The sequence below is a fragment of the Mytilus trossulus genome, unplaced genomic scaffold, assembly GCF_036588685.1.
Source record: "Mytilus trossulus isolate FHL-02 unplaced genomic scaffold, PNRI_Mtr1.1.1.hap1 h1tg000211l__unscaffolded, whole genome shotgun sequence".
Classification (NCBI taxonomy): Eukaryota; Metazoa; Mollusca; class Bivalvia; order Mytilida; family Mytilidae; genus Mytilus; species Mytilus trossulus.
This window is the reverse complement of record NW_026963311.1, coordinates 1,271,499-1,293,921: the sequence shown is the minus strand read 5'-3', so window position 1 is coordinate 1,293,921 and position 22,423 is coordinate 1,271,499. Positions and strand designations below refer to the sequence as shown.

Here is a 22,423-nt window from a genome sequence, read left to right as displayed (position 1 = left end):
AAGTATTAAAAAATCTCACAGTAAAGTATTTGTCACAATCTTAAGTGTTGCCGAATTATGTTAAATGCTGGTCATCTTACAATTGTACTAAACAACGCCTATACATTCGAAATTCATAGAATGTTTATATTTATATGGGTAGAATTAATCAAAAATAAAACGTTACCCCTTTAAATCGTGATTGAAACCTGACCTTTAGTAAGATCTTTATTATTCATACAAGAAAAGGACGCTACATCTTACTTGATAAGAAATGAACCTAAATATTATTAAAACGGGGTTCATAATACATGTATGAGAAAAAAGTGAGTTGCGTGGTTTGGGATGCGTCGGCCTCTGTATATGAGGTTGACATGCTTTTTAGAACCCACATGATTTTAAGGGTAAACATATTGGTCAGCTAACAAGAAGCTTAATGCATTTTGTTTCTGTTTGTTTACTTGTGCGTTTTTATTCTGTTGTTAGTCCCCACTTCGGTGTTGACATGAACATCAATTATATAGTCATTTTATACATTTACTGTTTGCAAGGATACGAATAATTCTAAATATTACGTATTTTCTTGTCCCAGATATAAATAAAATTAGCCGTGTTTGACACAACATTTTGTAATTTTTGGTCACCGGTGCTCTACAACTTTGTACTTTTTTTGGCTTTCTTATTTTTTTTTTTATCTGGGCGTCCATGGTTGATCTTACGTAGACGAAGTGGGCGTATGGTGTGTAAGATTGTAGGACAGGTACCGATGATAAACATTAGCATGTCAAAATGTCTTATTGTAGTGTTTATTTGTGTATTTCTTTGTCCGTAATGTTTTAGCATTTATTTGTACTGTATTCCTGTCATGTAATGTTATCATTTCAGTGTTATATTTTACAATGCCATAAAAGCGGGTGGTTTGGCTAGCCGTAAGACCAGGTTCAACCCATTTTTATTGAAATGTCCTGTACCTAGTCAGGAAAATAGTAGTTGTTATCTTATTATTCGTTTCATTGTGTGTTGCATTGTCGTTTTGGTTTTTTGTTGCACTTCAGTGTTTCTGTTGTTTCGTTGTTTTCCTCTTATAGTTGATGTGTTTACCTCAGTTTTAATTTGTAACCCGGATTTGTTTTCTTTCAATCGATTTATGACCTTCGAACAGCGGTATACTACGGTTGCCTTTATCTAATAGTCTTTTAGGTATGGACCAAAACACTCAATTGAAATAAATGTTCTTGTAGTCTTTAGGCAAACAATAAGATCCTTTAATAAACCAAAACTAAAATAACCGCCGAAAACTTAAGATATTTTAATGTAACAATAAGGAAATAGTTGTAGTTCCCCCTTTCCTCGCTAGGTCCTGCTCAGACCAATAACTGACTATTATATCAATCATTGAAGAACTATATAACATTGAGAATGGAAAAAAGGGAATGTGTCAAAGCGACAACAACCCGACCATAGAGCAGACAACAGCCGAAGGCCAACAATGGATCTTCAATGTAGCGAGAAACTCCCGCACCCGGAGGCGTCCTTCAGCTGGCTCCTAAACAAATATGCATACTAGTTCAGTGATAATGGGCGTCATACTAAACTCCGATTTATACACAAGAAACTAAAATTAAAAATCATACCAGACTAACAAAGGCCAGAGGCTCCTGACTTGAGACAGACCCAAAATTGCGGCGGGGTTGAACATGTTTTTTGAGATCTCAACCTTCCCCCTATACCTCTAGCCAATGTAGAAAAACAAACGCACAATACGCACAATAAAACTCAGTTGAAGAGAAATCCGAAACAGTCTCCGGGACAAGTTTGCAATTCCGCTGAGTGCAAAAGTTGTCACCTTACTTTTTGGAGTTAAGTCAAAACAAAGTCGATAACTTGGTTGGTATTGGTTCCCTGATATTTGTCCTAAAAATTTTGGGCTCTAGCACCACTGTTGAAAAAGTTATGCCGCTTTTTTCAACAATTTCCTCAGAGGAAAACTACTTTTCCTCAAGGGAAATCAAATTTCCCTGAAGGAAAAAGATTTTTCCTCAAGGGAAATTGTTTTTTCTCAAGGGAAAAAGATTTCCCTTAGGGAATTTGCTGCATAATTATTTCCTTTGATGAAATTCTATTTCCTTAAAGAAAATTCTTTTTCCTTAAAGGAAATTCTTTTCCTTAGAGGAAATTCTTTTCCTTAGAGGAAATTCTTTTCCTTAGAGGAAATTCTTTTCCTTAGAGGAAATTCTTTTTCCTTTGAGGAAATTTGCAGCTTCAAATTTTCCTTCGAGGAAATTTACAGCTTCAAATTTTCCTTTGAGGAAATTTGTAGCTTCACGTTTTCCTTGGAGGAAATACTTTTTCCTGTGAGGAAATTTTTGACAAACACTTTTCCTTGGAGGAAAATTCAAGACAACAAATTTCCTCTAAGGAAATCATTGTTCTGCAAATTTCCTCTAAGGAAATCATTGTTCTTAAAATTTCCTCTAAGGAAATTTCTGAACATCAAATTTCCCTTAAGGAAATGTTTTTCCTTATTTTTACTTGTTAAACATTTCTTCACTACACCATGTATACAAACAGTATGCATATAATTATTAAAAGACTGTATAATTGATGCAAATGATATTTAAAACTTTAATAAATGTTTGACTCAACATTTTAATGACATTGAAAATAATGCAGTCTGACTTTTTTGATCTAGGTATTGTTTATACTTTTTATATAAATTTAACTTTGATTTATAGTTTTCTTGGAGCAAATGCATCTGTTTTCTTTGTAAAAGAGGGACGAAAGATACCAAAGGGACAGTCAAACTCATAAATCTAAAACAAACTGACAACGCCATGGCTAAAAATGAAAAAGACAAACAGAAAAACAATAGTACACATGACACAACATAGAAGACTAAAGAATAAACAACACGAACCCCACCAAAAACTAGGGGTGATCTCAGGTGCTCCGGAAGGGTAAGCAGATCCTGCTCCACATGCGGCACCCGTCGTGTTGCTTATGTGATTACAAATCCGGTAAATAGTCTAATTCGGTAGGTCAAATTCATGAAAGGGAAGGGGATTGTAGTTACGACGTGAGGAACATATCCGATATCATTTGTGAAATGGTTATTCCATAACGGTCAACCAACTCGTGATGGCGTCCGTAAAATTTGCGAAGGGATGATTTCAACTTCACCATTTGGAACTCTTGATTTAATAGCTTCCTTGTGAGCAGTAACCCTCTATCAAGAAAATCATGATAGGAAATGCAAGCACGGGAATATCGTATCAATTGAGAGATATATACCCCGTATGCAGGTGCTGCTGGAATGTTGCTACTTAGAAATGGAAAGTTCACAATTGGAAAGCTGAAATCATCTCTTTTGTCGTAAAGTTTTGTCTTCAACAGACCCTCATTGTCAATTTCTAGATGTAAGTCAAGATATGAAGCTGACTTAACTGTATCTGTAGTATCCTTTATCTCCAATTCGATGGGATAGATGCGTTCCACATAGTCACCAAATTTTGAATTGTTTAGTGAAAGAACGTCGTCTATATAGCGGAAAGTAGAGTTAAAGGATATTGATAACTTCTTATCTTTCTTCCTAAGAAGTTCCTGCATGAAGTCAGCCTCATAATAATAGAGAAACAAGTCAGCAAGTAGAGGGGCACAGTTTGTTCCCATTGGGATGCCGACAGTCTGTTGAAAAACACGTCCTCCGAACGTAACAAATATGTTGTTTCAATGCGATATATTAATAAGCAACCAATTTGAATGTCATTATATCATTTGTGGTGCCTGTAGCTTTTGTCAGTTTAGTCTGACACTAAAATTTAGTGGTTGTTGTTGTTGTTGTTTCATACCGGTCATATTTATTTTTTGTAATTTATTTTGTTATAAACTAGGCAATTAGCATGATTAGTTTTACAGTTTGGATTGTTTCAATGTTTCATCTTTAGGTCTTTAATAGCTGCCTACTTTGACTATAGTATAGGGTATGGATTTTCTCATTATTGAAGGTCATCACAGGCCTACAATTGCTTTCTCAAAGCCATGATAGTTTTCATATTTAATATACCACATCTTTGAATTTTTATAGTAATCATGATACTAGTAATCATCTTTCAAGTTCAATAACTTTTTAAAATTAAAAGGTGCCTTACCATTTAGGTTTAGTTGGCTTCTGCAAATTTTACATTGCCTATCATTTCTGCTGTATATTATTTCTGTGTATCTTCTATAGTTCTTGTTGTATACATAAAAGAGTAAAAGTTGAATGACATCTTGCATCAATATTTTTTTCTGTTTCATGTACATTTATATGTATATTAATGTGTGTTTAATAAAAATCTAAACCATGAGTGCTTGATAAGCTTCTTGCCCTTATAGCTGGTCTGTAAGCTTTAAATGAATTTTATTGATCGACAAAAAAACTATGAGCACTGCGCAAATAAGACCCCCGCCCTCCAAAAAAAACCATGCACAAACAGTGGTATTCATTGACATAAAACATGTATATAATTTGGCTTAATTTATAGATCTCTCAAGTGACTATAAGTTTAAGGCTGCGATTTTTTTTAACAAACACATTTCTAAAACCTTTCAAAGATTTTGAAAATGGACAAATTTTAAATAACTTTGCAACAACTAAAGTTGCATCTTATAAAAAAATATACATGATAAATAGGGAATGCTTGCATATTATTCAAAGTTTTAAAGGAACATAACTGAAGAACGGTAAAAGTTTTACTACCAAAATTTGAAATTGATCTGATTAAAATTGTGATAAAAAAGTTTAATAAAATTTAGTTGAGGGAAACTTAAGTAAGAAGGCCGAAACAAAATTTCCATTTTTAAAGAACATAACTATAGAATTTAGTAAAAGAGACACTACCAAAATTCAAACTTAATCTGTATTTTGTGGTGATAAGCATTGTGTATTGATTTCATAACATTTGGTTGAAGTTTAGAAAACAGGAAACCAAAAATTCAGCATATTTTCCCCATTTGTAAAGGGGCATAACTCTGATACTCTAGTATAGTAACACTGACATCACCAAAATTCAAACTTGATCCGAGTATTGTGATAACAAGCTTTTGTAAAAGTTTAATTGCATTTGGTTGAGGCAAACTAAAGTAATATAAGAGAACAAAAAACAACTTTGGGACAGACGGACAAACGATCAAGTGTTAAACATTATGCCCCCTCCACTTTGGATCATAATAATAAAAAGGGTGTTTATGTCAAGATATAAAAACAATTCACCAAAGTTTCATAAAAATTTGTGAAAGGATTCTTGAGACTATCCTAATCCCAAGTCATGATAGTACAATGACATAAATCAGATTTTTTTTTTAAATTAAAAGGAAAATTATCATGTTTATGTTATACAAAAATAATTCACCAAGTTTCATGAAAATTGCTCAAAGCATTATTAATAGTATACGTACTGGAAAATTCCCCCTTTTATGAATGAAATCCCTAACTTTAAATTAAAAATTTTAAATCCCTAAAAATTAAAAAGGACCTTAATTATCATGATTATATGTGACTTGTTACTTAACATAACAAAAAAACCAAAGGCAATGAAAGAGAAACTGACAATGCCAAGGCAAAACATAAGATGCAGAAAAGAAAAACAAAACAAAACAAAACACTAAGCAACACCAACATCACCAAAACACTAGAGTTGAATTTATGTGCTCAGTCAGTCAGTGAGAGTTCGCAGATCCTGACCTACTATATCTATGCTTAAAAACCTAAAAATCATATAGTTCTAAACATATTTTGTAAATTTATACTTGATTAACAAGTGAAACTGCGAGCTACGGCTCACTGATGATACCCCCGCCGCAAGTGGATAATATAAATAGTGTAAAAATATGCAAGTGTTCGGTAAACAGGAAGTTATCGAGTGATCAATCTGAAAACGCATCACACGGTATAAATGACTTAGATAAACCCTGAAACCAAATTTCAGAAATCCTTGTATTGTAGTTCCTGAGAAAAATGCGACGAAAAATATTCATGGGACGGACTGACTGACTGACGGACGGACTGACAGACAGAGGTAAAACAGTATACCCCCGTTTTTTGAAAGCGGGGGTATAAAAAGTTGTCATAAATAGCATAGACACCTTTGAGTTTTGAGAACCACATGTGTTAATTGTGCGAGTATAATCATTGATAATCATGCACAAGATTGACTTTTAAAAGCCTATATATTGAAAATTTCTGAAAATATTTTACAAAAATATAATTGTCTGTGCTGACAGGGGAGTATGTGTGCATACCAATATTTAAATTTCTAGGCCTTCTTTTTGAATATTTTGTGCATTTCTTGGTAAAATACTGTCAGACCTCGAGTGCTGTTGTTTTACAAAAACGGTCAAGTAATGTAGGGGAAAGAAACGAACTAAAAAGACCAAAAAAAACCCCACAACTAATGGGGGTCTCATTGGGGGTTCTGTTCACGGATCCCGCTTAGTTACTATTTATGTTTTTAGATTCCCGCATGATGTTTTTGTAATTTCCCATGTCCCGCTAAACTTCATTTCGCGTTTTCACGGCACAATAATTTGAGGGAGGATATAGGACCTTTGTCGGGACTCCGGGATCGGGTGTTTTTAAGCTCTGGATTTCGGGATCCGATAATTCTTTTTTCGAATTTCGGGACCTCAGGATTTCGTATTTTAAAGCCCGGGATTTCGGGATTTCGTGTTTTTCAGCTCGGGATTTCGGAATCAGCACCCCTCCTACCCTCCCTCATAATTTGACTTTCATGTGTCACGTTTACAAAAAATACGCCTCGACAATCCGGAGTCCCGCTCAGACCCCCTTATACATACATAATGAATAGTTTAATTACTATGTAGTCAGTAGTCGGGTCAAATACACATGTATATACTTTTAGACGACCTTAGATTCATTTCACAGCGAAAATACTCATTAATATTGAACATTTTAGATCACTTCACATTTAGATTTTATAACTTTTAAAATTAAGACCATATATAGATTTAAAATCATTTAATCGAAAGATGATAATTTGTCAATGAGCAACTGTAACTAGTGGCGGTTCCTCATATGGCAAAATTTGGGGTAATATGCTAATTTGCATAGCGGCCATTTTGCCTTTTCATGACGGCAGCCATTACAATAGGATTATATAAGCCCCTTAAATAAAAATACCAATATGCCAATGCCTATCTCGAATGAACAATTTGTTCGCATATAGGTGAATTGTACATGTTTTTAGGCGTCTGTCTGTATACAAATGGACATTGTCTACTCTGAAATCTTTCGGCCTTTTTAGTTTAAAAATCGGACGCGTAGTCATAGTATAATTGCTATATAAGATCATATAAAATGACGGAAAATCGTAAAATAGCAAGATTCAAAACAGAAATACATATGCAAGAAGATATTGTTCATGATTTGTTCGCATATAGGGAAACACCTTGCAGGTTGAATTTTAAAGTCAAATAACTTTAAACTTACCTGCTATCTTAAGTTTTCGGCCAAATTCTTTAAAAAAACATGATGATTTCAACCTTTCCATTTCGTAAAAAGTCAAATTTTAAGCATTTTCCCTTAGAATTACACAGCATTTTTGTAAATATCCGCCAAAGGAAGTTTTTAAAGATACATTAGTTTTAGATACATGACCGAAAAGGACGTGATTATCCGCAAATCTAAAATAAATTATATTTTCAATCTTAAGCTAAGGGAGGTAATTTGATCAAACGGGACAAAGTCACGTGGTGCAAATCATTTGAATAAAGTACCTTTGATTTTGCCATATGAGCAATTTTCATAAGTGGGGGCCCACTGACTGACCTAAGAGGGGGCCCACTTCAGTCACGCTTCAGTGATTCCCTATATAAGCAACCAAATTTTTTCCCAAAAAGAGGGGGGGCGGCCACCTGGCCCCCCTAAATCCGCCTCTGGTAACCAGGTTCTGCATTTTTTTTGCATGCGTCAAGAAACAGTTAAAAGTTAAACTTCTCATCTGGACTTTTTAATTAGTCGGTATACCGGACCTCTTCTCTATTTAGGGATTGAAAAAAAATCTAAAGTTAAAAATGCGGTTTTGAGCCTATTTCTTCTTTTTAATTTGGTAACACGTTAAGCCATTAGTGACCCTTATATGGTATATTACCAATAATAAGGCCATATATTTCGGTGTGTAGAAATACCGCAAAAGACTTCTTAGTGCACCAAGAAGAAAGTTTTTGCATTAAGGACACTAAAACGATGTTTTAAGATCACAGCGAGCATGAATATAAGAGGATATGATTAAAAACCTCATATCTATAAAGTTAGGTATCAATAGATTTTGTAATTTTGAAGTTAAATGACTTTTTAATAAACGCGTGCCACTCGCCACGTGACCAACGGTTTATTGCAGATTCCCGAATCATCATGTTCAACCAACCTAATCCAATAAACAATTGTTTGTAAATGATCGTTACTTATTGATTAATCATTGGTTGTTAACCTAACGGTTTAGCGTGGTATAATTTCAAGTTTATGAAAGAAAAATAAAAAATAAATTTTGTGTTTTAAAACTTTGCCTTTGTTATATATATTTAGTTTTTAAGGAAATTGCTATGCAAGCTTTTTTTTTAATTAACGAACTCTATTTTGAGATACAAATTGAAAAACAAAGGCTTTTGATATTTCATTTCCTTACTAACAACACAAGAGTTCACATACTATCATTATTCCTTGAAAGACATTTGAGAGTATGTGGTGTCCATGGGGTTCTTCAAAATCCGATTACAGAAGTAATATAGAAAAACTCCAAGAGGTAAAATTATTTTACGTTTAAAAAAGAGAATTATAAAATAAATCATAACTGTCTTTTATGAACGATAACTTTAAACTGGTGTCAATGCTTTTTTTTAACAATTCATCTTTATTTCAACAATTGAAGATGAATACCATTTTATTTTATAATGTAATAAGCACTATGGGCAGGCGCGGATCCAGAGCTTGAAGTGGGGGTTTGGAGGAGGGGTTATGTGAGAAATGTTTAGAACACTAGAGGAGTTTTCTTGTTATACCAAACCATATGTTTTTCAATAAATGGCACACTTTTTGTTCATCCGGCATATGGTTACTCTAAATAAACTTTTAAGTATTAATTCTATAAGATTAATTATTTAATCGAAATATTGATAAATGGCATAGTTCCTGACATTAGAAAAATGAAGTATTGGCAACTGGACGTTAAGCAACCAAGTATCAATCCTCACTTTTCCGTGAAGTGTTCACAATTATTTGTCTTTTTAAAATTAAAAGGATGAAAAAATCCCAACCTGAAAAGAGTTGAAAATACGATATTACTTTAGAAGTAAAAAAATATAGCAGACAGAATAAATACGGCAGAAACAAACAAATGAAAAAAAAATAGAGAACAATTTGAAATACCATATACTAGTACATGTTTAATCAGTATACCTGTATATTCACGGTTCAAGGTTGAGCGAACATGAATTTCTACCGATTATACTAAAGGTGACAATCAACTTTTTGAGGCACGTGTCGAGAAAACATTATAGAAAAGATATAATTTAAAATTATGAAAGGAGTAGGTCCGGTTAGGAGCGATTTTGGCCTCAAATTTCAGGTTCATCTGACGAATGATTTTGACCACTTTTGAAACACTTAAGTGTCTATTTTATTTGATTCTATTAGTGTATGTGGAAGATTTTCACTGGTTTTGTCATTAAAAACGATCCGATTCAAGCTCAAATATGAAAAATCCACCAAATATGCCGGAAAATGTCACTTTTCAGATGTTTTTTGCCATTTAGCATGACTTTATGGTGCCAGTACCCGATATATGTGCCATGTATTGTAAAAAAACCCATATTTATGAAGCTGAAGCATTCTACTGTCCAAAAAATAACTAAAAGTTTACTTTTAACAATTTTGTAAAACTGCTATATTTTAGGGCCAAAAAGGTGTCTTACCGGACCTTCTCCTTTTACAAAGTCTCAATTAAATAAGGGGTGTCATTGCCGCTGGGTTTCTGTTACCCCACCCTTTTCATATAATTTAGATTTCAAAAGTGTATCATACCTTATTCATATATTGTGTAGGTTAAACTGTTATCTTTTCCCATATTGTTTGCGTTTTGATTGGTGTGTAATGCAACAGTGCAATACCTAAGTGTCAAAAGAGAGTTTTTCCCGACATATTTTTAAGGTTCCTATATTAAAACTTTTCCTGATGCACAGGAAATCATCGTATCACTTTGTTATTTTCCTACGTACTTGTAGAGATGTTCCGAAAAAGTCCGGGAAAATATTACTTCCCTTTAACAAAAGTTCGGGAAAAACAGTCAACTTCCGGGCACGTAAATTTGAAATTAGTCAAAATAGTTAAAATCTCTTTATTATATGCTGGATGGACTAAAAATGTTACGAGCAATACCAGTTTGATAAATATCAACGATGTGTGCGATCTGACGGCAATGAAGGCACGTTTTCCCAGAGAAATCGTTGGGGAATCCAGGTAGGTCAATCTATTTATTTATAGATAGCAGAAAAATGGCGTCGAGTTAGTTGCCTTTTTGTTTCTTAGTATGGATAGTAAAATTTGGTATTTTCTCTGGGTCGTTTAAATCACTCGAAACTAGGTGAGACATGCACAGAAGTGATAGATATGTATTATAAATATAGAAAATTGAATATTTTAATAAAAAAAAAAAAATTAAAAAAAAATCTGTATCATAGACCCAAGCGCCTGTGACACCTACACTAGCTAAAAACATATTCATATGAACATTTGGTATCATTTATTTTGTGTGACAACTCTCTTCACCAACGACCTGAGTGAAAGGTTGACGGGCGGATCCAGAACTTTTTATTTGGGGGGGGGGGGGGGGTCAGATGGGGGCTGTTTGCCTCAGTCATGTTTCTGTGATTCCCTATATAATCAACAAAAATTTTCACACAAAAAGGGGGGCAGGGATTTCTCCTTAATAAGAAATCTCTTTTTTCAGCATAAGCTCATATATAAATTTGCCTTTTGAAGAACTGAAATTAATATGAGACAGCAAATGATTTTCAAAAGTCATCTTTTTAAAATTGGCAAATACAAAATATTATAAGTATCCATTTCGTAAAATATGAATAGTAAGCATGGACAAATATCCAATTGTTCAAGATATTTGAAGAAATTAAACAAAAGCTCGGTTATTAGACTTTTGATGATGTAAATTTAAGCATGGATGCAATTTGGGTACTCCTCATTACAGAATCATGGATAGTTTGGAGGTTGATTCAAACCCAATTTTTTATTGATTCAATATAGACTAAAAATTAAATTGGTGTACCTATATGACAAAGAAGGATAGGGCTACAAAATAAACACAGTATCTATGAACATTTTTTTCCTGATCATAAAAAAACGTAGGTGAAAAAACTGTCAAAATAGGTGCAATTTGGGTACCGTCACGTTAGATCCAAATTTAAAAAGCTATTTTTTTTCTATATTTAAATAATGTAGGATCAAATCTTGATACTTGTATGTAGTTGAAATTGTTAGCTTTAAACATTAAAAAATGAACACCCAAAATTTAAACATAAGAGTGACCATGTAGTCTTTATTAATGTATGCTATTGTAATGAAACTAGGTCATTGTAGGAAAACTGTCATCTATTCCCTTAAATCTTTGTTCCCAGTCACCCCAAGTTTGATTTAAATTAGTCAAGTATATCTACTCTATTAGCATGATTAGGTCTCTAGTTTGGATAGTTAATAACTTGCAAATTAAAATCATACTACTCCCAAATTTATATTTCTTTAAATATTATGGATGAAATAGCAAGTAAGAGATGAAATTAAATTGGATGAAGTGTGGCATTTATTTTTGTTAAAGTAGTACAATGTAGTATGTCTGATGTTGTCAAACTTAATTATAGACCCTTAAGGGGCGGATCCAGTCATTTTAAAAAGGGTGGGGTGGGATTCTAACCCTGGACAAAAGAGGAAAGGGGGGGGGGGGTCCAATTACATGTCCCCATTCAAATGCATTGATAGTCCAAAAAAAGGGGGGTTCCAATCCCTTGAACCCCCCTCTAGATCTGTGCCTGCCCTTTAAAAATAAAATGATCCTTATTTTTAGTTAAAGCTTATAGATTTTTCTATAATGCTTCTCAGGGGCGGATCCAGCCATTTTCAAAGGGGGTCCCAACCATGAGTAAAGAGGGGTTCCAACTATATCTCCCATTCAAATGCATTGGTCGGTAAAAGAAAAGGATTCCAACCCTCGAATCTATGGTCAGGTTGTTGTCTCTTTGACACATTCCCTTTTTCCATTCTCAATTTTATCATGTAGTCGTCGTTGTCCTAGGACATTTAGTTTCCGCTTAATTACTTTAGTACAAGTTAATAGAAATCTGTGAAATTCAAACACAAGGTTTGTGACCAGAGTTTTTGTTCAGAGTTTAGGAATAACATAAATTGTTGTTGTCTCTTTGACACATTCCCTTTTTCCATTCTCAATTTTATCATGTAGTCGTCGTTGTCCTAGGACATTTAGTTTCCGCTTAATTACTTTAGTACAAGTTAATAGAAATCTGTGAAATTCAAACACAAGGTTTGTGACCAGAGTTTTTGTTCAGAGTTTAGGAATAACATAAATTAGGGGCCAAACTGGCCAATATTAAACTTTGTTTGATTTTATATAAAATTAATTTATTGGAGTTCTTTGATATGCCAAATCTAACTGTGTATTTAGATTCTTAGTTTTTTGGTCCTGTTTAAATTGGTCTACCTTAAGGTCCAAAAGGTCCAAAATTAAACTTATTTTGATTTTAACAATATTTAAATTCTTGTGGTTCAGATTAATTAATATGCTGAATCTGAATATTTACTTAGATTTTTTTATTATGGGACCAAATTTCAAGTTGGTCCAAATCGGGGTCCAAAATTTTACTTTGTTTGATTTCAACAAAAATTGATTATATGGGTCTCTTTGATATGCTGAATCTAACCATTCGTTAAGATTTTTTATATTTTGGCCCATTATCAAATTGGTCCACATTGAGTTCTAAAGGGTCCAAAGTTTAACTTTATTTGATTTCATCAAAAAATGAATTATTGGGGTTCTTTGATCATGTTGATATCAGTGGCGGATCCAGGAATTTTCATAAGTGGGGGCCCACTGACTGACCTAAGAGGGGGCCCGCTCCAGTCACACTTCAGTGATTCCCTATATAAGCAACCAAATTTTTCCCCAAAAAGGGGGGGCCCGGCCACCTGGCCCCCCTAAATCCGCCCCTGGATATGCTGCATCTAACCATGTATTGAGATTTTGAATATTGGACCATTTTAGAGGTTATTTGTCAATTAAATTTTTTTTAAGTACTTGGACCACATTCATTCTGTGTCAGAAACCTATGCTGCATCAACTATTGAATCACAATTAAAATTTAAAATTCAGAGTTGTATCGAGCTTGAATGTTGTGTCCATACTTGCCCAAACTGTTCTGGGTTCAACCTGTACGTGTGTATCAAGCTGAGCCATGCATAGCATTTTTATTGGTTATTTATATATAATTTGAAATTTTGACGAGTGAGACACATACAGATTATACTGTTAACAATATTTCAGAGTTTAACGTAGTCAAGCGAAACAAATTATAGAAGAATAGTTGAATCATGTCTTTTTTGTCAAATGAAAAATTAGTACGAACACAAAGAAAAAGTATGGGAATGTTTGTTTTTTAAACTATTGACCAGGGTGAAAGCCTTTGAAAGTCATGACTGGCAAAAAGTTTGTGAAATGAAATAGCACAAATATTCCATTCTTTTTAAATATAACTGCATATATAAAGAAAAACACAAACTGATGTTTAATAATAGTTTTTACCCTTTTTATGTTTTATAGGACAAGAAATATAGAAAAATAATGAAAAATATAAACAGTTACAATAGAAATGAGCGCAAAACAAGATAAACAGAATACAACAAGGCCTAAATGGTAAGACCACATCTTTATACTATAAATTCAGATTTTTCAGAGATGGACAACTTATTGTGATTACAAAAAAAATCTGCATAAAGATCTATATAGTTACATGATATATATATATGTTTCTGTTATCAACATATGATTTCTTATTTTTGCGATACTCACCCAGTCATATTATTCGCATTACTAAAAAGTTTGGATAATTTCTGAATTACAGTAATAAAAGAAATTGCCTTTGAATGATGACTTATATAAAAATAAGAAAATGTGGTATGGTAAATGAGTGATTTATCCACCAGAGTTCAATGAAGCGGATGCAAGAAATTAAAGGCCAATCATGGGCCTGCCTTCAATAATGAGAAAACACTTCTTTTATAGGTCATTCATTAAAGATCTCAACATATAAAGATTTAAACAATCCAATTTAGTTCAACATGTTCAAAGGCAATAACAATTAATAAAAAAAAATCAGGCCTAATATAAAATATTGTTTGTTTCTCCAATCATGACCGACCCTGCAAAAACGGTCCTACTCATAAAAAATTATTGTCAAAACTAAGCCAAATATTATTATATTCATTTCTGATTTTTGATTCTGATCAATTTGACCATAATATAGGACAGTGGTTCAAATATTAACACAACATATGAACATTCTATAACAACTATTACAAGTGGCTCAACTTTAAATATCACTGCAAGGCACTAAACAAAGAATATTAAATCTTGGACACAAAGCACTGAAATAAGAGAACTCATAAGCATGACAGTAAGAATATCAAATGAAAGTTTCTCAAAATGTTCATTAAAACATGATAAAATAAGCTTATTTATATTGCTGTTTTTTTCTCAATTTATAACATTTTGTTTTAATTTTGTGTATTTATAGGTCAGATATCTTGGTTTTTATGATCATCAACAGGTCCTGCAGGTCTATACTGAAGAGGAATTTTAATTGTTAATACTTTTCTACATGATGTGCTAATTGGATTATTAATGTGAAATGAACTCAACTGTGTGTTTTTCTGGAAAAAGAAATAGAAAAAAATCCTGCAAAATTGCTATAAACAAAATGGAGTACTATCAAAGAACACAATTGTGTAAAATGTAACAACCTACATTCATATACACTGATGGATTATGGAGAAATTAAGAAAAATAATAGTATCTTTGTCATGTTTGTTGTCGAAATAAACACCTGCTTTATCCATTCATGTACATGGCTCCATCATATCAAATATACAAAGAAGACGTTTGAAGAACAAGTTGCCAAAATTTATTCAACAAATTGAAGGAAGATGTCTTGTGGATTGAATTATTTATGCACTGAATTGTTATGTAGGGGGTCGAATACACAGCAGCTGAAACAGAAGACAAGTTAATTTGACATGAAATGATGAAAAGTGTTTATTTTATTTTATATTCAAATATGAGCACAATATTAATAACATCACAAATGGTATGATATTCATAGCGTTTTGCTTATTATTGTATTGTCTTAAACATGCTAAACCGTCAGCCTTTTGTTTTTGATTGTTTAATACTCACCATAGAAATTTGTATTACAGTATTAAAGTTTTAATTATCTTTTGTATCAATAATTCAGTCTAGGAGAAAATATATTAATACTGTTTGTACTGTTATGAAATTTCCATAGAGGAAAAACATTTCCTTAAGGGAAATTTGATGTTCAGAAATTTCCCTAGAGGAAATTTGATGAACAATGATTTCCTCAGAGGAAATTTGTTGTCTTGAATTTTCCTCCAAGGAAAAGTGTTTGTCAAAAATTTCCTCACAGAAAAAAGTATTTCCTCCAAGGAAAATTTGAAGCTACAAATTTCCTCACAGGAAATAGGTATTTCCTCAAAGGAAAAAGTATTTCCTCAAAGGAAAATTTGAAGCTGCAAATTTCCTCAAAGGAAAAAGAATTTCCTCTAAGGAAAAAGAATTTCCTCTAAGGGAAAAGAATTTCCTCTAAGGAAAAAGAATTTCCTCTAAGGAAAAAGAATTTCCTCAAAGGAAATAATTATGCAGCACCTTGAGGAAAAAACAATTTCCTTTGAGGAAAAATCTTTTTCCTTCAGGGAAATTTAATTTCCCTTGAGGAAAAGTACTTTTCCTCAAGGGAAATTGTTGAAAAAAGGGGCAAAACTTTTTCAACAGTGGTGCTAGAGCCAAAAAATGTTAGGACAAATATTAGTGAACCAATACCTACCAAGTTATCAACTTTGTTTTGACTTAACTCCAAAAATTAAGGTGACAACTTTTGCACTCAGCTGAATTGCAAACTTGTCCCGGAGACTGTTCTGAGTCCGATGTCAGAAAATGAAACAAAAGAAATTAAACAAAATGACAATAATACATAAATAACAACAGACTACTAGCAGTATATGTATGTATTTTGGTGAGGTTGGACATCAATACAAGGATGTAATATAATACGCGTGTTTATTTCATCTTTTTGAAATTTCACACAGTCAATACCATATATATCCGACAGTTGCAACTGGACAAAACTGGATTTGGATCGGGTACAAATTATGCTGAAGTATAGATATCTTTTATTAACACGTGAAATAACAGTAAAGGCACATATATCAACTTTTTAAATATTCTTTGGTTTGAAAATGACTGAGGAAACAAAAACAGGAGGGAAAAACGTGGTTATAGCTATGGATGGTAGCGAATATTCCAAATTTGCATTTAAATGTAAGTTTATCATTGAATACTATTTTAGGTAAACGTTTTATTTTATTTTACATCATATTATTGTCAACTCTTAAAAGAACATATAAGTTGATCATACATTTGAATGTTCCTTTGGTATCTTTCGCCCCTTCTTGATTCTACATATAAGAAAGTAAATAAACATAAGATATTAAGAATGCAATGGTGTTGAACACGACATCATACATAACTTGTATTTCATTTTATTGTGTTTAAAAAACAGTGCATCATAAGCCTTTTGATACTACCTGATACACAATTGTTGAAACTCATATTTTATTTCGGGCATCAGGTTGCACAATAAAATAAATAATCTGTATGTGGTTTACGTGCATCATATTTACGTATAACTGATAAAATTATGGAATGATGCATTCATCTTCCGTTATCATTGGAATAAAAGATTGGAAAATTGAAGAAACCTTGAAGGTTATTCAACTTTTCTTAAAGTTAATACCCTCAAAGAAAAACAAACAATTTCAACATGGTAAGGCGATGGATATCATGAGAGGGGAGAGAGGGGGATACAAATATATGTTTAAAGCTATCAATCTTTCCGCAATAAATAACTGTATACGATTGGTGAAAAATGTGTTCCATGCACGGAAGCTGCTATCCTGACAAATCGTTTTGCTAGGGTGGCCCTAAGGTACTTAATGATATGTAAGTAAATGCTCCTTCATTTAGTCATCAGGAGTCTGTAAGTTAGTTCTTGTTGATGTTGTTTTTTGTTGTCTACAATATTGGTATTTTTTATAAGTCACGATAAAGAAAGTGCGGGCAGGTATTTATTTTATCATCTTCATCTTTTCCATTTTTATATTTCTAGCATGAAGAACAAATAGAAATATTCTCAAACCCGAAATTTTCAAAAGAGTTGCAATATCATATACATACTAGTAATACGTAAAGTCATCTGGACGAGAGGGTGACATTCAAATACATTGTCTCCCTCGTATTAGCCAATCAACATCTAGTATTTTAACGTAAAGTATAATAATATGCATTGAACGAAAGATGGTTCTCCCTAACGTATAACAAGTGCATGTAAATAAATTATCTACTAGTATATATGACAGAAAACGTGGCAAGATCCTTCAAATTAGATGATCAACCATCTACCTCTAATTATATATATAAGGTGATACCATGGATATAATATGTGTTTGCGATTATGTGTCCATTCAGACTGTCTTCGTATCTGTGAACGAAGACTAAAAGTGCGAATAAGTTAAATTCACTGTTTTTAATACGTCCTTTAAGAAGTGTTTATGTCAAGGATGAAATTGAGACTGTGTTATTCATACGTAATTTAATGACCTTTAAACATCTGTGTATCGTATGAAATCGTTTATTTGAAATTAAGTGCATAAAACCTATTTACAAATATTACGTAAATATGTTCAAAATTGTAATTTAACATCTCATGTATCTTCTAGTCCACGCACACTTACCCCTGTGTTTCTAGGTGCAAGTAATTATTGTTCAGTATTTCTTTACAAATATCTGAACCGTTTGACAAATGTGGCCTTGTTTACATCGATAATTTGATTCGGAGTATAGACAAACCGTTGCAACATAAACACGGCAGGTTTTATGGCATAACAGGACCCAGATAGATTATTAAATGCAATTCATGTTAAAACATTCTAAACTTATAAAATGATTTTATATGCACAAAAGTTGACTAAAAGTTTTAACCGCAGTGGCTAATAAATAACATGAAATCCATGGCATGTGTTTGTTTTTGATTAAACCATCCTCTGAAGGCTTGAAAAAAATGAATGTCAAATTTTCTATATCTAGCTATAGGTCCAGTCACCCCATTGAACGTTTCTGGGTGCACTATTGGTTAGTTTTGTGTGAAGTTTACCTATCTGTCAATACTGTATGGTGAACCCTATTAGCATGTTTCACGTGTCCTTTATTCCGCACGTATGTCAATGGTTCAATGAAATCGGATTAAATTTAAAACGAGAATACAATTAAAACAAATGAATTATCCTTCCTAATAAACTAATCATAGAGGCCAGAAGCGTGTTTCGTCTACAAAAGACTCATCAGTGACGCTTGAATCCAAAAAAGGTAATAAGGTAAAAAAAGTTCGAAGTTGAAGAGAGCCAAATATTAAACTCATCATAAAAACCAGGATTAAATCATGTATTTACGCCAGACGCGCGTTTCGTCTACAAAAAACTCATGAGTAACGCTCGAATTCAAAAACGTTAAAAGGCCAAATAAAGTACGAAGTTGAAGAGCATTGAAGACCAAAATTCCTAAGAGTTTTGCCACAGCTAAGGTAATCTATTTCTGAAGTAGAAAAGCCTTAGTATTTCAAAAATCAGAGAAAATAATAATTCTATAATAATCCGGTATTTTCTTCCGAAAGAATTTTATGTCTGAAGATGATAACGCTGCATTTAAATTTACATTATCGTCATTCTGTATAAGATTAAATACGTTTGGTCACCAACGTGCTCACCCATGAATAACGAAATTTTGTTGTTGTTGTAACAGGGTATATCGACAATTGTAGAAAAGCAGATGACAATGTTTACCTCGTCCATGCAGTGGAGATGACTCCAATCTTCTCGACACAACTGCTGTCTTGTAGGTATTAATATGGAGAAAAATCACCTGATGACTCACAGGAAATTGTCTCAGGAAAGAAAAAATCCTAGATACCTGAATATAACACTGGTACATACAACAAACGTAGGAAATGTTTTTTTCTGAGACAAGTGCCTGTGTGATGACTAGACCTTTTTTAAATACTAAGTTTACACTTAATTACCGTATATCATTAGGCAATGTGTTACGAGTGTCCATTAAAACAATTGTTTTGCTATCCTGTACAGCAGATGTGTGCCTGCTGTTTCGATTGTCATTTTTCTAGAAACGAATTGACAATGTTCCATATGAACTGAAACATAAACTGTATCTGTGGTTGTATTCATTGAACATTAGTAATTTTGGTAACAAAATCAATAAACATAATAATTGAATTTACTGGATAGATAATTCTATCGTTTATAGGCAAACAAAGCTTAGGTTTTTTTTTTTTACTAATACAACCTTCTTAAATTCGCCTTGCATTTTTAAATGGTCACAAATGAAGGCTTTTCTATCTGTTTTATCTGTCGGGAAAAATTCTTTGTTTACTTTTTTTGTCGTCAATATTTGTATATTGTTCATGTGTAAGTATCGTATACCAGAACCAGATAGATATACAAGGAATTCTTAACTATTATAGATTTAATTATGATCTCGTAATTAAGCTCATACAATTATCATTCTTATGCATACATATAAAGTGTTTTGTCTATTACAGCTCCATACTCATATGATCCAGAGGTGCTAGAGGTAATTTTGAAGAAAGAAAAAGACCGCGTAACACAAGAATTACAGCAATTCTCTCAACTTCTTATTGAATATGGGGTACGTATATTTCTGAAAATATATTATAAGTAGCTAAAGAAACGAAAGGTCTGAAAAAAATATTATTAAAAAAGAATATTCTTTTGTATCATATAACAAATTATAAACTCTATTCTATGTTCTAAATCCGTAGTGGTCTAAATCTGTTACTTTCAATATATAAAGTGCACAGAATTTGTTGTATACACTATTTACAGTTAGATATAATGTTTATTGGTATAAAAATAGGAAAATTTGGTAGGATTTCCAATAAGACGATTTTCTTTCAGAGTTCAAACCACGTAAATGTAAGCAAATATCGGTTGCTATAAGGTCCTTTGCAATGAGCAAAACTTGTTCGAACACTTTTGCTTTCTATTTATATTCATTCCTCTGGAAAGAAGTTTCTTTGTAGTCTTTTTGGAATATTAACAACATGTTTATCCTACTTTATCTCCAGCCCGTTTGTTCAGTATAACTTATATTCTGATTTTGTTGTTGTTATACATAAAAAATAATGGACGAAGGTATACAAACCAATATCATGTAGACTAGATTTTCGAACATTTCGGCATGTCTCTAACTTATAGCTTCTAAGGTTTGTGTGAAGAATTCATTTCACATAATGCTATAACAATGTTATAACGTCAGAAAATATCCATTCTGCTTGGACACCTTGGTGACTATTGTAGTTTATACCGATAAGAATGTTTGATTTGATGCAATTCATTACTGTGTAAAAACTGCAGTTTTTATATTACATTATCGGTTGTAAGCATCGTGAAGGCTCACTTTCAACACTACGTTATTCTTTGTAACTGCTTTTAAGATTTTTGCCAAATAATTATGTTAGAAATGTTAGAAATTAAGAAGATGTTTCAGCTTGTAACTAGTTTGTTTTTATATCTAATTGGTATTGTTCGTGTTGCTCAGTCTTTAGTTTTCTATGTCGTATTTTATGTACTAGTATACATTTGTATGTTGGAAATATGTTGTTGTATTTTTTTTCTTTCCATGACGGTATCAGTTTGTCACCGACTTATCAGTTTTAATACCCCTATGGTATCTGTTGTCTCTCTGTTACAAAATTTTCGAACAATGTTTTCATTATTAATCAGTGGAAATCGTACATGTCTTTAAAAACAAGTAGATAGATATTTTAGGTTGCTTACAATAACTAGTCTATAATTTTTTTCTCTTTCAGGTTCCTGGAACAGTTAAGAGCGTCCATACTTCTAATCCAGGAGAAGGTATCGTAAAAATAGCTGCAGAGTTAGATGCCGCCATTATTGTGACTGGGAATCGTGGTTTGGGCAAAATACAGCGCGCTTTTTCAGGAAGTACAAGTGACTACATTCTGAATCATTCCGACGTTCCAGTTTTGAATTGCAGACTTTGATATTGATAGAAACATTTAAAAAAAAGGTGTCGCTCTTAGTATTTAATGTTTTTCACAAAATTTAAATTTGAAATTTTCATCATAAACAAGAACATTAATTGTGTTTTTGTTAAGCCATTTAGTTATTCAAATTGTTATTTCAAAGTTTGTTGCCTATGCATAAAGAGTGTCCTAGACTACAATGATAACCACTGACCAGCTTGTTGGACTAAAACATGAACATTAACAAAATCTACAACAAACGTGTGACTGTCCCGTGTCCGGAGCCTGTAATTAAGCTTTTAAAGTTATCGCATGAGATAAATTAGGACTAAAAGAGTTCTGCAGTAAAACGAATCTGGTGAATCCCTTATCTTTTCAGAAATGTCTTTGAATGCATGGTCAATTTTGCTTTTGATAGTGCTAACGGATTTTCTTTCTTACGTGTACCTCTTGAAACTGATATAGGAAATTCAAGACACAAGATTGATGTGAATTTGGAGAATAATAAAATTAACCTAAAATGTTTAACATCCTTTTATAAACTTTTTAAAAGGACTTTCTGTTTTGAATTTCCCTTGGAGCTCGGTAAGTTTGATATTTAACTTTTTTCAATACAGAAATATGCACCACATTGCATCTTAAACATATTATCAGAATCGTATAGAATTTTCTTGAATCAAAATCGGAAAGAACGCTTGTGACAGCGGGTAGCTGTGTTTAGTCTTGAAATGTCGCAGCTGGTCGAGGAAAAAATAAATGAATTTTGTTATACAGTTAGGTCTCCGCTTTATCCATCAAACCTGATAAAAGATAAGGGAAGTCTGACACAGGTATGTGCACTAATTATTCCTCTAAGGGTTCTTCCTGCAGCGTTACACATGCAGACCCGATTAGGTCACATGTACTCAAGAATTTCTTGTTTTCTTCTCATTCTATTATGTGT

The 22,423-nt window shown here is 32.7% G+C and overlaps 1 protein-coding gene across 3 annotated transcripts; it reads left to right on the top strand.

Annotated features, from left to right (window-relative positions):
* The first annotated feature begins 16,373 nt into the window (after positions 1-16,373).
* LOC134701067 (stress response protein NhaX-like) lies at positions 16,374-21,590 on the top strand. Of its 3 annotated transcripts, none has more exons than XM_063562212.1 (4): positions 16,395-16,664; positions 19,200-19,292; positions 20,014-20,120; positions 21,304-21,590. In XM_063562212.1, exons 1-4 carry the CDS (start codon positions 16,583-16,585, stop codon positions 21,496-21,498), a joined length of 477 nt encoding a protein of 158 aa, XP_063418282.1. In that variant the 5' UTR covers positions 16,395-16,582; the 3' UTR covers positions 21,499-21,590. The 3 variants fall into 3 exon arrangements, with proteins under 3 accessions (XP_063418283.1, XP_063418282.1, XP_063418281.1); XM_063562211.1 differs by lacking the exon at positions 16,395-16,664 and adding an exon at positions 17,015-17,169; XM_063562213.1 differs by lacking the exon at positions 19,200-19,292 and having other exon boundaries at positions 16,374-16,664.
* The last annotated feature ends 833 nt before the right edge of the window (positions 21,591-22,423 follow it).

Excerpts from the sequence above, each read along its gene's own strand:
- LOC134701067 (XM_063562211.1), top strand. The coding sequence starts at position 17,049 with ATGATGCATTCATCTTCCGTTATCATTGGAATAAAAGATTGGAAAATT. Across the intron at positions 19,293-20,013 it reads CTCGACACAACTGCTGTCTT|CTCCATACTCATATGATCCA; the intron begins GTAGGTATTAAT and ends TGTCTATTACAG. Across the intron at positions 20,121-21,303 it reads AACTTCTTATTGAATATGGG|GTTCCTGGAACAGTTAAGAG; the intron begins GTACGTATATTT and ends TTTCTCTTTCAG.